General features: G+C 36.5%; 2 protein-coding genes and 1 pseudogene across 2 annotated transcripts in view; 1 reads left to right on the forward strand and 2 right to left on the reverse strand.

Moving 5' to 3' along the window:
* Positions 1–13,732, reverse strand: part of LOC116296284 (protein CLEC16A) — a 29,049-nt gene extending 15,317 nt beyond the window's left edge. The window contains exons 1-15 of the mRNA XM_089031573.1: positions 13,554–13,732; positions 13,235–13,363; positions 12,730–12,863; positions 12,106–12,173; positions 11,350–11,430; positions 10,860–10,965; positions 10,420–10,543; positions 9,505–9,691; positions 9,215–9,262; positions 2,757–2,873; positions 2,484–2,676; positions 1,498–1,563; positions 930–1,055; positions 566–612; positions 453–490 (exon numbers count right to left, since the gene is read on the reverse strand). Coding sequence (XP_088887699.1) covers positions 453–490; positions 566–612; positions 930–1,055; positions 1,498–1,563; positions 2,484–2,676; positions 2,757–2,873; positions 9,215–9,262; positions 9,505–9,691; positions 10,420–10,543; positions 10,860–10,965; positions 11,350–11,430; positions 12,106–12,173; positions 12,730–12,863; positions 13,235–13,363; positions 13,554–13,630 — 1,541 coding nt within the window. The 5' untranslated portion in view covers positions 13,631–13,732. The remainder of the gene's footprint in view (positions 1–452; positions 491–565; positions 613–929; positions 1,056–1,497; positions 1,564–2,483; positions 2,677–2,756; positions 2,874–9,214; positions 9,263–9,504; positions 9,692–10,419; positions 10,544–10,859; positions 10,966–11,349; positions 11,431–12,105; positions 12,174–12,729; positions 12,864–13,234; positions 13,364–13,553) is intronic.
* Positions 5,499–8,217, reverse strand: LOC148910451 (uncharacterized; annotated as a pseudogene).
* A 95-nt stretch (positions 13,733–13,827) lies between the features above and the next one.
* Positions 13,828–15,601, forward strand: LOC116298859 (mediator of RNA polymerase II transcription subunit 11). The gene is made up of 4 exons (XM_031707434.2): positions 13,828–13,931; positions 14,176–14,289; positions 14,394–14,486; positions 15,032–15,601. Exons 1-4 carry the CDS (start codon positions 13,884–13,886, stop codon positions 15,128–15,130), a joined length of 354 nt encoding a protein of 117 aa, XP_031563294.1. The 5' UTR covers positions 13,828–13,883; the 3' UTR covers positions 15,131–15,601.
* Positions 15,602–15,733: the final 132 nt, after the last annotated feature.

Raw genomic sequence — 15,733 nt, forward strand, 5'->3', positions numbered from 1 at the left:
AAATAGTCCTACAATGCAATGCAATCCCAACTTAACCCAGAATTTTTCCTCAACTTTGTAATGGCTAATATGGCATAGAGGGGTTTTACGGCATATATACTTAAGGCGAGGACAGATGGTTCAGCATTGCACGCAACAAATTTGAATCGGGGTGACACACATTGCAACAAAATTACAAAACATTGCTTGTGTCAGGCTGATATGCTAAGACATTCGGTCAGCGGTTATAAATTTAGTGCAAGCTGATTGGCTGGAAATTTCAAAATGTTGCACACAATGTTGCAGTCCTGTTCACACGATGAAATTTGTTGCACGCAATGTTGCAAGAGTCGAGCGCGATTCAACTTCAGATTTGTTAACAAGTTTCAGGGGTAGACAAACGCTGCAACAGTCCTCTTGCGTGCAATGTTGTACCGTGTGTCTAAACCTTTGCAAGAGCTGTCAACATTTACCTGTCAGGTTCGAAGTCCTTTGATCGTCGAACAAAACTCTGTTAAAAGGATTGAAAAATGTTCGTCATGGCAACATAGTCACAGAAGTCTTGATTAATAAATTATTTAAATACCTTAACAGGTATTCGTGAAGCCTTCGTGAACAATTCCTTATTTTGACCTGGAGAAAAGGAATATTTATTTGCAACATTAGAAGGGGAGAATGGGATGAAAATTCAATTAGTAATAAATGAAGGAGGGAAGGAAGGAAGGAAGGAAGGAGGGAAGGAGGGAAGGAGGGAAGGAAGGAAGGAGGGAAGGAGGGAAGGAAGGAGGGAAGGTAGGAAGGAAGGAAGGAAATTGAAAGAATGGATGCAGAGTAGGTGGGGTATGAGAGTTAGGTATGAAAGCAAATGAGAGTGAGAATGAGTAAATGACCAAATGAAAAAAAAACGACTTCAGTTTATGCATGATACAATGCAAGCAACATTTCCTGACCTTTTACTGGCCTCTCGTCAGTAGTGTGTGGTTGAGTGGGTGTCACAGATCCCAGAGAATCCACTTCGCTGTTGGTTTCACCCAAGGGCGTGTCTGTGACAGGAACGGTTATCCCACTTAACTTAGCTGAGGTTAGAAAAAAAATTATATTAGTCAGTACCACAACCCAAAGCTTAACATAACATCAAATGGCCAGTCAACAGACAACGTCCAGCAAGAACTGGAAATTGTCCTGTCAAATCTTTATCTGAGCCAGAAGCGATGTATGACTGAACTATTGCTAATTTGGTGATCATGACTGGCATTGAGCTGACTGGCTGTTACTTTAAGTCAGTGTCCAGTCAAATACCTCAGACTTAGGCTGGTTCTTTGACCAATCACATTTACTGGTCACATGTTGATCAGCCTAAATTGACCAGTCATAAGGTCAGGCTATGGAGCAACCATTTTTAGCCCTACAACCATGCAGTGATGTTTCAATAACAGATGCTAAAATTTTCAGTTTTAATACATTGGACTAAGAAAATAGAATAGCTGGGGTTGTTTCATAGTATCAGCTTCAACTTACTTGCTACAGTTGATATTGGGTCGTCTATTTTTTCTTCCAAAAATCCTCCTTCCATTTTTCTTTTCTCTGTTAAAAAAGATGAATTTGTTACTGAGGTGAACTGTTCCTGAGGATTCAATGATATTATTATTTAACCATTTGTCCCTTATTTACCATGATCATCTGAATTTAGCATTAACATAATATTTTACCTATCCCTTAAAGCATTCTAGGTGGTCCCCATTTATTCTGTATTATGTACTTATTGACTGAGTGGGAGGGCCGTACAGGAAAATATTTGGCTCGAGGTGATGCCGTACGGACCGAGCGCAGCGAGGTCTGTACAAATGACCAAGAGCCAAATATTTTCCCGTACGGCCGGACCTAACTCAGTCAATAAGCATATTTATCATATGATCCTCATGAAAATAAAAATAATAAAAAAAAGAAAGCGCGCGGATTCGAGCAGGGCCGGACGGTTTTTTCCGGCCCGCTTACATCAACCCGTCCGGCCCCCATCACGTGACTTTTTCCAATGGTTTTATTAGAGCACGCGAGCAGGGCCGTACAGGTCATATGATAATTTAAGTTATTACACTGCATTATTATTGCCGAAGGTTCTTCCCACCTTCTCTCATTATTCTAATTATCCAGATCAAGGGGGATGGTGTTTAATTAATTACCTGCATGTACACTGTACCATGCTTTTAGGTTTTATTTATTCATTTATTTATCTATTTATTTTTCTTACTCATTCAGTCACCCATCCATCCATCCATCATTTCATCCATCTATCCATCCCTCCCTCCCTCCCTCCGTCCCTCCCTCCCTCCCTCCCTCCATTCATTCACACCTTTTTCATCATTATTTTTTAACTCCAAAGGAGGGTGGCTAGCCATCAAATCAACTACCCCTGGATGTGCTGCTGCCATCTTACATAAATTTCATGATACACACATATACATGTATCAATTTATCAAATCAACAATGAAAATGTCATATGATACCTTTGATGTAAAATTTTGAATTAGCTACGTGAACAGTCTTGGGTCTATCGCGTGACAGCGAGATCATGGATGATTTGCCGAGGAACATGTAGCCTTCTGTATTGACACCATATGCTACGAGGGATTCTTCTAGGGTTTGTTCTGGACATTGAAAAGTTCGAATGCTAGCAGAAGAGCTTGCTTTTGAAACAGCCTAAAAGAACAAGAAGAGCCAATGTCAGGCACAAAAAAGGGGATGACTCTGATGTTAAGTGCACTAGTTGTTTAGTGTACCTTTTTAAGAGGTAAAGGGGATGCCTCAGGGGTTGCTCCTGGGTCCACTTCATCCCCATTCAGTATAATATCAACCAGACTAGACACCAAAGGAGGATAAGACATGATAAGAAGAATCTAAAACAGAAAAATACATAAATCTTCATTAAATTTACTCAATTTTGTAAATAACAATCAATTGTTCCAAGCCTTCGCATCCTCCCTCACCTTACCCGGAACTTACTGTACTATGCACTGTACAGTTGACAATTCCACAAGTCTTTGATTTCTTTTTGGCAATTTTTTGACAATTTTGATAGGCAGAGTTTGTACTTGTAAGTTTTCACATGGTAACATCGATGAACTCTGCCTATCAAAACATTAAAGTGAAGGGCTGATATATAATTATTGGTTAGAAGTAAAAAGCACAATTCAAATAGTCCATATGCTTTTTTTCTTTTCATTTAAATGAACAATGTATAATGTATTCTTGGTTTTCACCCACGTGACCAACATCTTGACGACGGTTGCTAAGCCGCCATATTGGTGTACCACGCTGGTATCGGCCATGATAGTTTATCGTAATGGTTCTCTGTTTGTTCGTGGATTGCAACGCTAAAAGTGGACGAGATAAAGGTATTTCTTTCTTTAGAGTACCGACAGTAATTAAAAACCAAGGAGAAGAAGCCGAGGAGTTATCAATTGAACGCAGAACGAAATGGATTTCCGCTATAAGTCGGGCAGACTTGACCGAAACTGTTGTGCTGAACAACCGTGTTTGTAGTCGCCATTTTGTTTCTGGGAGTCCAGCAGCAAGTTGGGACCGATATAATGTGGATTGGGTGCCTACTCTACACCTTGGAAAGCCTCAAGTCAAAGTGAACGCTAAAGATGATGCTGAAACAGTGCTTGCTCGATCGGAAAGAGCAAGATCTCGCAGGAAGAAACGAATCGAGCTAGCCGAGCAAGAAATGGCCAAGAAAAGGCTTTGTTTACAAGAGAAAGGCGAGACTGTTCGAAGCATTATTTTTACTGGTCCAGAAAGTAAGAATAATGATTTGTCATGTTTTGTAACTGATAATATTACGAGTGAAACCCAGACTGACATGCAAACAAATGACAGTGACTCTCTGGACACTTTTGAATATCAAGAGCCAAAGTCACAAGAGGCGAGCACGCAAACCGAAGTTACAGAAACATTTGAAGCCTCCACGCAAAGCGAAGAGTTTGAATATATGTACACGAAAACTATCCACGGATTTACTGAGAACGACTTCCAAGACGACGATGAGAAAGTAAATTTTTACACTGGACTCCCCTCCTACGAGATCTTGCATTTCGTGTTTGAGCATGTTTCCCCCTTCGTCTCTCGTCGCTCCCAAGTATTATCACGTTTTCAAGAGTTTATCATAGTTCTCATTAAATTAAGACTTGACGTTCCCTTACAAGACTTGGCATACCGTTTTAATGTCTCCCTGCCAACAGTATCAAGAACTTTTAAAGCTTGGCTTGCTGCTATGGATGTTAGACTATCCCCACTTCTTCACTGGCCAGACAGGGAGAGTCTAATAAGAACCATGCCACAATGTTTTCAGTTCTCTTTTGGAACAAGGACAACTGTAATAATTGATTGTTTTGAATTGTTTATTGAGAAACCAACAAATCTATTGGCTCGTGCTCAGACATTTTCATCATACAAGCACCACAACACCATCAAGGTCCTGGTTGGTGTCACACCTCAAGGAACTATTTGTTTTGTATCAGAAGCCTGGGGAGGGCGTACATCTGATAAATTCCTCACTGAAAACTCTGGGATTCTGGAGAAGCTGGTGCCGGGAGACATGGTAATGGCAGATCGTGGGTTTACTATTCATGAAAGTGTTGCTTTCAAAAGAGCAAAACTAGTAATACCTGCTTTCACTAAAGGAAAGAAACAACTCGATCCCTTTGATGTCGAGCATACTAGAGGTATTGCAAATGTTTGCATACATGTTGAGAGGGTTATCGGGCTATTACGCAGGAAATTTACCATCCTACAGGGAACACTACCAACAGACTTCTTGATGAGCAATCCTGATAGCATTCCATTAATTGACAACATCTTAAGAGTTTGCTCAGCTCTTGTAAATTTATGTCCTCCCATAGTTCCATTTGATTAGATTGTATAACCATATTTAATAATTTTCATTTTCATAGATTTAGAAAAAGTATAAGAATATCAGTTTTGAATGCAAACATGGAACCTGTTAAAGAGTACTAGGTTATCAGTATGATTTTTTCTCATAATGGCCTTATATTAGATACAGTTGGGACTAGGGATATTTGCAGAAAACAAAGAATGCTCAATCTGGGAGATCTTTTGTGTTGAAGTCATTTACCTCACAAAATTTAGCCTATCATTAAGTGCCTCTTTAAGTAAGGTTAAAGATACTGATTATAGCAAAGTAGACTTTGATTAGTGAGGTCTTTATGACTTTGCTAGTCCCAACAGCAATTGAATGGTCATTGCATGTGAGGAAAATGTACTTTCAAAATATATTATGCAAAAAACAAAACAGATACTCTGTGTTTTTTTCCTGTGCCATATAGCATGTCAATGTTTGCATTCCTGGGATTCTATTTTTTTTTTTTTTTTTTTTTTTTTTTGCAATTTATAAACTTCAACACTTTAAAAAAATTTTACTAGAACTTTTTTACTAAAAATTATTTACTAGCTATCATTGTCTTATTTTAAGCATGTCAATAAACAGCTTAGTATGGAATATTTAAACATGTCTTTACCTCCTTTGTTTAATTTTTGAAATGAACATTGAATATCAGTTTTTATTGCCTGGAGTTCATTTATATCTCTGGAAATGGACTCATTGCTCCTTGTTGTAGACATTCAAATAGATGCAGACGCATTTTAGGCACATCAAATGTCACTTCCTTGGGATCACGATTATAAACAATGCATGTTGCAAATGCGATAGCGAAAACACCGCAGTCGCTTCCATTTCTTTGTTGCTGGACAGGTACATGGTTTATTCCAACAAATCTGTCTTGCCATCAAATCTTTGACTTGTTCTTCTACTTCATCTTTGATAATATCATGAAATAAACTGTCAAACAAATTTACTTCCCCTGGTAAGCATCCAACAGAACTTATACATACCCAATGTGCATTTCCGGTGTGTAAAATTTGGACAAACTCACTTGACATTACATCAAAGTTTCTAACTGGCCCAAGGGTTGTTCTCTGAAATCCTTCTATTAAAGGATTGACTTGCTTTAAGCAGATGTGAGCCACTTGTATTATGCTACAGGTTAACCACCCTACAGGTGATTTGATAGTGTCAAGGTCAGCCTGTGTCAGATTCCCGAGGGGAGCAGTTTTGTCTGCATTGCCTTGTATTACATTTACAATTTCAATTTCATCATCACTCTCTTGGTCACTTGAAGAAGTACATGTGGTAGAAGCACTATCAGCTACAGTGTTGGTACTTGATAGGTCTACGGAACTGTCTTTATTTGATTTAGTACAGCCACCTGTCACAGAAGGGGGTTTACTAATTGTAGAAGGTTTGTGAATAGGATTCTTACATCTGTTGCAAATCCATGTTGTTTTAGCATTGTTTGGCATTCTCTTATATCCCATACAATCTAAATGGAAAAATTTTCCATGCAGACAGTCTAAGTTGTGACACTCGAGGAGCCTTTCATTTGACTTTGGTTCAGAATTGCAAATACATATATGATCTAAGGCAAGGGCTTTGTTTACATCTGTCTCGGTCTTAGTGGAAGACTTTGATTTCTTGAATTGGGGCAATAAGCGGCAGTTGGGACAGTACCATACTGCTGGAATGGGACTTCTAATTACTAGGCATGAGCAGTGGAACTTCACAAAAGGGCACTGGAGGTTATGACAGGTGATAGTATCTTCTTCTGTACTCTTTCGGCAATAGCAGACTCCTCCATCATTCTTCATTTGAGGTAGGGCTGCCATGTGACATTTCCTTGTATACCATCTTGCTGTAATTTCTGGTAATATGCATAACTTCCATGCTCTAGTAAGCTTTGGCAGAAGAGATGACCACAAAGAGGAATCAGGGGAGATTCTCTCAAGGAAAAAAGTTGCTTTGTTGTCTTTGTCAAAAGCACATACAACAAAGTCACAGTATTTCTTCTTTGTGATGTTAAGTTGTTGCTGAACTTGATAATAATATGGATGATCTCTCTTAAGCTGAACTTTGCCATTTTTCTCCTCAAGACAGGAATTTTTCTGAGACATGTAAGACTTAAAATCACAATTATTGATTCCATAGGGGCACTTCACTTCGCCACAACCATCTCCACAGCAAGAACAAGATTGCAAAAAATCTGGGGTAGCATGAAGCCAGGGGTGCTCCTTGTCAATGATCATACCACAGAGTTCAACTTTGAAATCTTTGTGGGTCTGCTTCATTGCCATAGTGTAAGCTTCAATTGCAGGACTCTCTTGTTTAATTCCATGGGCAGTTGCTTTTGATGTAAATTTAAACAAGTGGGGATAACAAATTGACTTTATCAATGACTGAGATGGCTGAGCTGGGTTAGTATGGGCCACAGACCAGCTCATGGAAGCCCCGATGCGCCCAGCTCTGTGCTTGAAGAAAGCATTTCCCTTGGCTTGATTTCTTGTTTCTTCTTCAATTATCTCAATTTCACTGTCAGAGATGGTAAAGTTGATCTCTCGACACTTTTTTAGAAGTTCTGGATAAGTTAGCTTTAGATTGATAGTGTCATATAGGTCAGAGATAGTAAGGATTGAACGGCTTTTAGACACAAACTTATCTGAATAAGGTTGAAATAAGCTCAATATGACAGGCTTTGTTTTGAAACCATTCAGTATTTCAAACATATTTACTGTTTCATCTTCAGTCGGTGGTTTAAATCCTTTGATGATCCTTTGGGTTGTGCTGCACTCACTGACGGTGGGGACTCAGGATTTTCTGTGCATGCATCAATTTTAAGGTCCAACTCGGCTTTGATCTTTTGAGCGGACTTGAAATTAATATCGCGTGCTCTCGCGTATGGCACTTCATTAACATAAGTGGGGAGTAGCCACGTGCATTTTACTTGGGTACAAGATAGTTTACCTCTAATTCTTGTCCACGCTTCAATGTAGAACAACACACTGGCAATATGCGAACATGATTCAGCTAGTCCAGCTTTGCATCCCATACAATGAGCTGAAAACACCGTCCCTTCTTCGCTAGCAATAATCCAAATAGGGATCGGTGGCTCATTCATACGTCGGGAATGTCTCACCTTCGACAAAACCAAGTATTTTCCTGAAATTTTCTTCCCTTGAACACTGGTGATGAATCCAGAGACCATCTGATTATAAGCCTCTAGACTTTTAAAAGCCTTAAACTGCTGAGAAGTATAATAACTTGTTTCCAGTACTAAATAACATAGGAGATCAGTAGCTTCGATCGGAGGTAAACATTCGGTATCTAACTTCGCGTCTAGTAGCGTGACCGGGTCAACTCCAACAAGGGATATTTTTTCCAAATATCGACGCTTCACGTGGTTTTCCAGCTTTGTAGCGTAGTCTGATAGCAGAGGAACAGGGCTGCTGTATTTATCAAGGCATAAATCGTTTTTTTATCGAGATTTTCACTAGACATCGCACTGTTATTACTCGCATTTTTCCGGTCATAACACTGTATTTGACATATGCTAATTAGCTCGTGGTACACCAATATGGCCGCCGACCCCATGCATTGAGCCCATGACGTCATGTGAAAACCAAGAATAATGTATAATGTTTAATGTATAATGCATAATGTATAATGCATAATGTATAATGTATAATGCATAATGTATAATGAACAATGTATAATGTATAATGTATAATGCATAATGCATAATGTATAATGCATAATGTATAATGCATAATGTATAATGCATAATGTATAATGCATAATGCATAATGTATAATGTATAATGTATAATGTATAATGTATAATGTATTATTATTATTATATCTTTATTTCAACTTCAGACATTTTTGCTACATGATTACAGAATATTGCGGGCATGAATAGTCTAAGCAAATATCTGCATGACTGATTTTACAAAGATGTATACAAATTTAACAATTGTACAGACGTTTCACAATCTCACAGTTCTGTGAAATAACCTATTTCTGACACTTTCTTACAATTTTTAGACCTTCAGTGAGGCCTACATCAGCCAGTTTACTAATCAAATCCGTGTGGTACCCAGATAGAAAATTATTATTATTATTATTATTATCATTATTATTATTATCATTATTATTATTATCATTATTATTATTATCATTATTATTATTTACAATTGCTGTATAAAATGTTAAAATAAATTTTCCATTATTATTATTATTATTATTATCATTATTATTATTCAAAGTTGTCAAAAAGAAATCAAAAACTTGTGTAAATGTTTATGACATTCATGATATATTTACTAACCTGGGATAAGAGGTATAGAGAGAGTAGTGCATTGATTCTTGGTTTGACCTTGGAATAAAGAAAAGCAAGAACCATTAACAATGTTAGAGAAGTAATAAAAATAATAATAATGATGTATATTAACTTGTATCTTAATGTCAAGGATTTCTTTGATGAAACTATCACAAGAGCAGATGAAACCGCAATGACAACCTTTCAAACTCATATGGAAATCATAAAACCTTGCAAAACATTTTTTCGCCATACCACATGGAAGTCAAAAAAGTGCTAAATTCTACATGCGTTCTTACCAGATCTATATCAGGTTTTTCCTTGACAAGGGAATAGACATACAAAGGTATGAGTAATCTATCCAGTAGGTGTTCAGTAAGAATAGTGCTAAGATCATGGATATCCAGACATAAGATATCATTAATATAGTGGAGATGATCCAAATGATCAGCTACTAGATGTTTGAGATGATCACATCGAAGATGGCTGCAAATCAACAAGGAACAAATTAATCAATGGCTAGCAAGTATTCTGTATATTTTCTTACATTAATTCAAGCATATTCTTGTAGGTAAGATGCATCTGAGTCAAGATTTCATATCCACTACGTTTAGTATTTTCTTTCATTGCCAAGACTTCAGCCATATTGGCCAACCTTCAGGGCTACATAAAAGTTTCTAAAATTATTTAATTTTGTCTTAATGATCCTTTGATATTAAAACATTTAAAAAAAAGTGAGTGAATAAATTGAGCATGAATTAGTGGTTTTAAGTTTCAACCGCAGCATCAGGAATACAGTCAATATTCTATGGATACAACTCTCAACTCACATCAGATGATGATTTTTGAGAGAAAAACAGAAGAATTTAGATAAAAACCTCTGGTTTGGTGTGGCATCAGCAGGAATTGTGCCACAGACCCAACCTGGTGGCCTAACCCACAGGAATGTGGTATAAGGAAACTTTTTTACCACTGCGCTACCCTATTATAACCAATGATAATAATTTATCAGAGATCCTGTATGTTATTCTTCAAACAAATTCTTTTCTAAAAATATTTGCTTCATCTAACATGTACAGGATTTCTAATACACTCTGAGCAGCATAAATATTTCTAATGTATGCATTCAGTAATGTAAGGGGTATGTCTGGTAAGCCACTAGTTACCCATATCTGTAATCAATGGTTATCATATCAAAGTTACTCTGTACTTACTCTGCTTCCTTCTTAGCACAATTGTCAAGATCTATGGCATGACTACCAATAAACCAGACGAGATTCCAGAAGTAAGGATCTGCTGTCTTGTCTCTTATAAAATGCAGCATATTTTGATCTCCAACTACACAAAATAAAAAAAATCAAGATATAAGCAACAGAGAGTATTTGGATATTATAAAAGAAAACATTAATAAAATTATAGCTAAATAACAGTTGGTCAACAGGAAAAGGACCAGCCAATTAATACAGTCAGGCCCATCATGCGCTGATAAATCACTCATCATTTTAGGCTTGCTCTAATCCTACAAAGGTTGAAGTTTGAAAAGTTTTGATTCAGAAGTAAATACTGGAAGAAAATTTTTGTGAGCCGTCTGTTTAAAAAAGGGTGTCTGCTTAAGAAAAATATCACTGTAGTTTGTTGCGTAGATTAGGTTTACCTCTGTAGACATTGAGAGTGAGGGTCCTGACGGCTATTCTAACCATACTCTCTGAGTGATTAAAGAATTTTAATGCTTCTGTATATAAAGGAAAGTCATTCTTGCGCTGTCGAAAGTACAAAACACCATAAATATTAATGAAATACAAGTCATATTTATAAAGAAAGAAATAAGACAGTACCCAACATGAGAAAATGACAAAAGTGTTAGGCCCTAAAAAAGGTTGGTATATGAAAGTTTTGTACATTTTGTACATTTTGTAGTTTTTAGCTTAATATACAATTATTGACCATTTCAGATGATATGAGAATGATATTAAAAAGTCAATTGACTGTTCCAACCTACACCTTAGATTACACATTTCACTCTTCTCTCAAACTTCCTGCATTCAAAAACTAAATTCTAGCTAGTATTTGAGAGATTTGATTGGCATTAAATGCTTGTTCGATTACATCGAGGAATGTCTGGCTTACACTAAATACTTATTTACCTCATTGAAGAAAAAGTGAATAGTCTGTGTATTCAGTTTGAGAGAAAGCGTTTTAAGAAATGAAATGTAGTATGCCAGGACCTAGAATAACAAGACAAAAAAAATAAAGTTAATGGATAGGAATTGGGAGTAAAAGTGCAAAATCTAGAGTATAAGCTCACAACTACCAATACCACAGGAAGCCCATAAAGGGCAAATTAATGCAAATTTTAGTCTCAAATTGAAGGAAAGGTAAATGGTCATCATGCCCCTTCCCCATGAATTTAAATTTGAGAGCTTCAAATTAACCATGTGAAAGGTTACCTGGATAAATGTTTTCAGTTATGAACACTTTTTTCATTAGTGCAAAATGGAAGGGGTGGGATGAATATTCATGCCCTCCAGCTTTAAATTTTAAACAAAAAATTACTGGTAAGCTTTTTTCCAGTCCTCTACATTAGTTGTGATTATAAATCTGACAACGATAAGGTAAGGCTACCATTACTTTATAATTAGCATTCTTATAATAGTCCTATTCACAGTTCCCTGTGCTATCTTGAAAGGTGGCTGTGCCTTTGCATCAAAGCAAGAGAAAAGGTGAATTTTCAATGATAGAGACATGTGAGTAACGATTGTCCAAGGTGTTAAAAAAGGCCTCTATCATTGCAAGGTCACAGTTCGTCCTGCGTAGATGCAAAGGCACAGCTATCTTTCAAGATGGCACAAGGAACTGTGAATGGGATTATGATCACCATTTTTGATAGCAGAAAATATTACCTCTTCATCAGAGAAGTCAAACTTGTGAATAATGATTGAATTAACATGGTTATTTGATAGAAGGTAATCTGTAAGAATAATAAATATATGAGAATAAATCTTGGTAATATTTAAAAATGGAATGAAGTGAGAATCCTCTAAAAAAAACCCTGTGGGATGAGAAACGAATAATTAGCATATTCACCACAAGGGAAGTGCAGGTGGGTTTTCAAAATTATGAACAATAATCCAGTGTGCTGCATGGTATGTCTAAATATATATTAATGGTTTTCAAATCAAATATTCTCTGAAAGAAATAAAACTATATATTTTTTCCAGTCTGGTATTCTAAGAATAGTGCATTCTGATTGGCTACGCGAGCAGGCAGTATATTTTATCTCTGTGTGAGTGCGGTCTGATGGATAATGGATTGCTAAACAACAAAAATTTGCAAAACAGGTTAAAAAGTAAATGGTAAAAATAAATATATTTACTGTCCTAAAGTTTGTCCAGATAGGCAAAAACTGTACCCTTGGCATTGAAAATGAACCTCATCCTAACAGCCAATATACATATATTGAAGAACTCGGGCATGGTTTTTCCTAGCTAGGCCTCCGGCATGGTTAATAGCCTATATGTACTTACACAGAGATGTTTGGTTACGGATGTTCTCAAACATAATACTCAATGTCTGCAAAAGTTGAACGCAAATCTGGTTGCTAGATTTTTGGTTCATCATCTTGTGGAAGTAGATCAGCATGTTTTTCTCAAGAAAGAAGCTTAAAAATATACATTAAAAAAACTCATAAAAATAACTTCAATTAATTTATAACCAAAATATTTATATTCCAATAATTGTTTACATTTTGCAAATTACAAATGAAAATCATTTTCCCTTTCATTACAATAACTATTTAATAACTGCAAGTATTAATTAAACCCTTGTTTATGTAGGTGGTTTCAATATATCAATCTAAGAAAGTATGATTTTAATATCGATCATTAATAAAATGGAGTGAAAAACCAGCTGACTGCAAATTAATATCATGGGCTTAAATGTTTCTAGACGTATATACGTATATATAAAGATTGTATTTCAATAAATCATTGATTTGGAAAATAATTAACCACAAAGAAATCGTGTCCTTACTCGAATACTCTGCTGTCATTCTGATCCCCCCAAATCAGGATTTCAGCGATAGAACGAAGGGTTTCAACCAGTAATCCTCGATTCGTCTCGTTGATGACAGAATTCTTGTTCAGAACATAATGCAAATACCTAAACGACATTAAAACCCAACTCAGTTAGCGGAAACGGGCAGGTATTTCAGTCCATGCTCTAGCAAACACCAAGCACCTATTAGCAATTTACAATCAAAAAAAAGTACATTCAACTTCAAAGTAAACAAGATTAAAGCTTGTTGTGAAACGACACGTCAAGAAAGCTAAGACGAAATTCCTCGTCTCACCTCAGCTGCTCCAGCGAATGAGCCTTTTTAGGCTTCCACAGCACGTCAGATAACCAATTTTTCTGACGTTGGAACATAATGGATTAAAATATTTTGTTTTTAAAAAGCTAAAATATGAGATTACAATGAGATTTTTTCCTCCAAATCTGCGAACGATGTTTCGCCGCCATCTTGATTTCCGGATTGGCCACGTCACGTGACACGTGATGGTGACAGCAGTCAAGAATGTCAGCTGTATACTCCATTAGTACCAGGAATACTCGTTTGTCTTTTGGTTTTCAAGATGGCGGACGCAAAGTAACAAAGAACTGTCTTTTTTAGGACATCATCATGTCTCAGTCGAGAGATCGGCTGAAGCGTTTAGAAGAAATTGAACATGTAAATATTGTCTTTCCTTTCATGAGTAAATGAAATAGAGGAAGTATGACTGACTGCATGAGAACTATTGTTTTTCTAAATGCATGTGGTCAATGAATCAATTTTACTCTTTATCTAACATTGGTTTTCCTGTATCTTTCGCTAAATAAACGTCGTAAACTGCGTTTTATTAAAGAGCTGATCATTTTCTAATTGTTTATTGATTTAGCAGCCTTCATCTAATAATATAGTTTTATTTTCTTAGGAAATTATGAAAGTGTTACAAACTGCTGGTCAAACTTTATTAGAATTGTCCAAAGATTCCCCATCAGATGAGGTGGTGAATACGAAGGCTACACAGTTCGTCAAATCACTAGAGGTATATAAAGCATTGGATGTACCAGCCAATTGGTCTCCCTTTAGACTTCAAGAGGCAAATAATGTATATTAGACACATACCAATGACATATTACACTTGTTTAGGGAGTTGAGAAAGGATTATCAGAACAGATCAGTTATCTAACACAAGTCGCTACAGGACAACCTCATGAAGGTTCCACTTATGGAGTGGAAAAGGTAAGAAAATAGTCAAATGCAATGCAGGAATCAGCACTTTAGTGTTTAGTGGGATTGTTTCCAGAATGGATACCATGAGCACTAGAGGACCAGTTGTTCCAGTTCCTTGTAAACCATACACAAAATATGGCAACCAATTTGAATAGCTATTGTTCTGCACTGACTAGCCTCTCACCCAACTGAAAATTTTTCTCTCTGTCACTGTCTACAATCTAGTACATTGCCAGTAGAGTGCACACAATTAATCCGTGAAACACTAATTACTAAATAGTACAAAATAGTGCTAATTAAACAATAGAAAACAACAGAATTTGCATAAAATTGTGCTATTTAGTATTACTAAAATTTCACAGATTTACTGTGGTCACTCTAAGGTAATACATGTAACAAAAGTAGGTGTGGCAGTAGACGAATTAGGGTGTGGTAGCGAGACAAATTTCTGGCATGTCGCCACAGTTCGGTAAGATCTGTAGTATGTTACCAAGTGAACAAGAAGCTAGTCAGTCTCTCAAGCACTAACTTGAAAATTGCTTTTTGCTTTCAAGGACTTTCAACTTTCATGTGTCAGAACTGCAGTTGTACAAGAAAGACTGAAAGAACTGAGGAGTATAATTCAAAATCACGAAGCATCCAACAGTGGATAAAATAATAGTATGGGAATGATAGTGGTACTCTTTATATATAGGCAGCCTTGTTGTGCATTGTCATGGATCTGATGCAAGACTTTTTCTTACTAGGTAGCAATCATTAAGGATCGAGTTTAAATGGTGGTTGGTCTGTACAATATGTAAAAAGATGAGACAGGCTAAAATTGATGTGCGGAGGTTTTAAAATTCTTTACAGGGTTTGGTAGGATTTGTGACAAAATACACTCTCCAGTTGTGATTGGTTTACCATTTATGGATATATTATTTCAGCTGGTGTCCATTGCAACCACATCTGATTTATCAGATTTTTTTTTAGTTTTTTTTTTGTTACACTGACAACATGACAGATATTTTGTTCCTTGGGAAGATTTAAACAGTATACACGATCAAGCCAATAGAATTAAATAATGTTCATTATAACCGCTAGTGTAAATTTTCAAAATAAAATTGCATTTTTCCTCTATGTAATCATTTTCAACCCCTTTGTATTCTAACAAAAAACCTGCGCAAATTTCCTTGATGCTTTTACGAGACAAAGCTAATTTTTTGCATGCAAAGAAAATCAGCTCGAACAGTGGAAAGTGAAGGAGGGAGAGAAAA

This window comes from Actinia tenebrosa, unplaced genomic scaffold (assembly GCF_029948245.1).
Source record: "Actinia tenebrosa isolate PJP-AT-01 unplaced genomic scaffold, QUT_ActTen_1.0 PGA_scaffold17__23_contigs__length_9995812, whole genome shotgun sequence".
In the NCBI taxonomy this organism is placed as follows: domain Eukaryota; kingdom Metazoa; phylum Cnidaria; class Anthozoa; order Actiniaria; family Actiniidae; genus Actinia; species Actinia tenebrosa.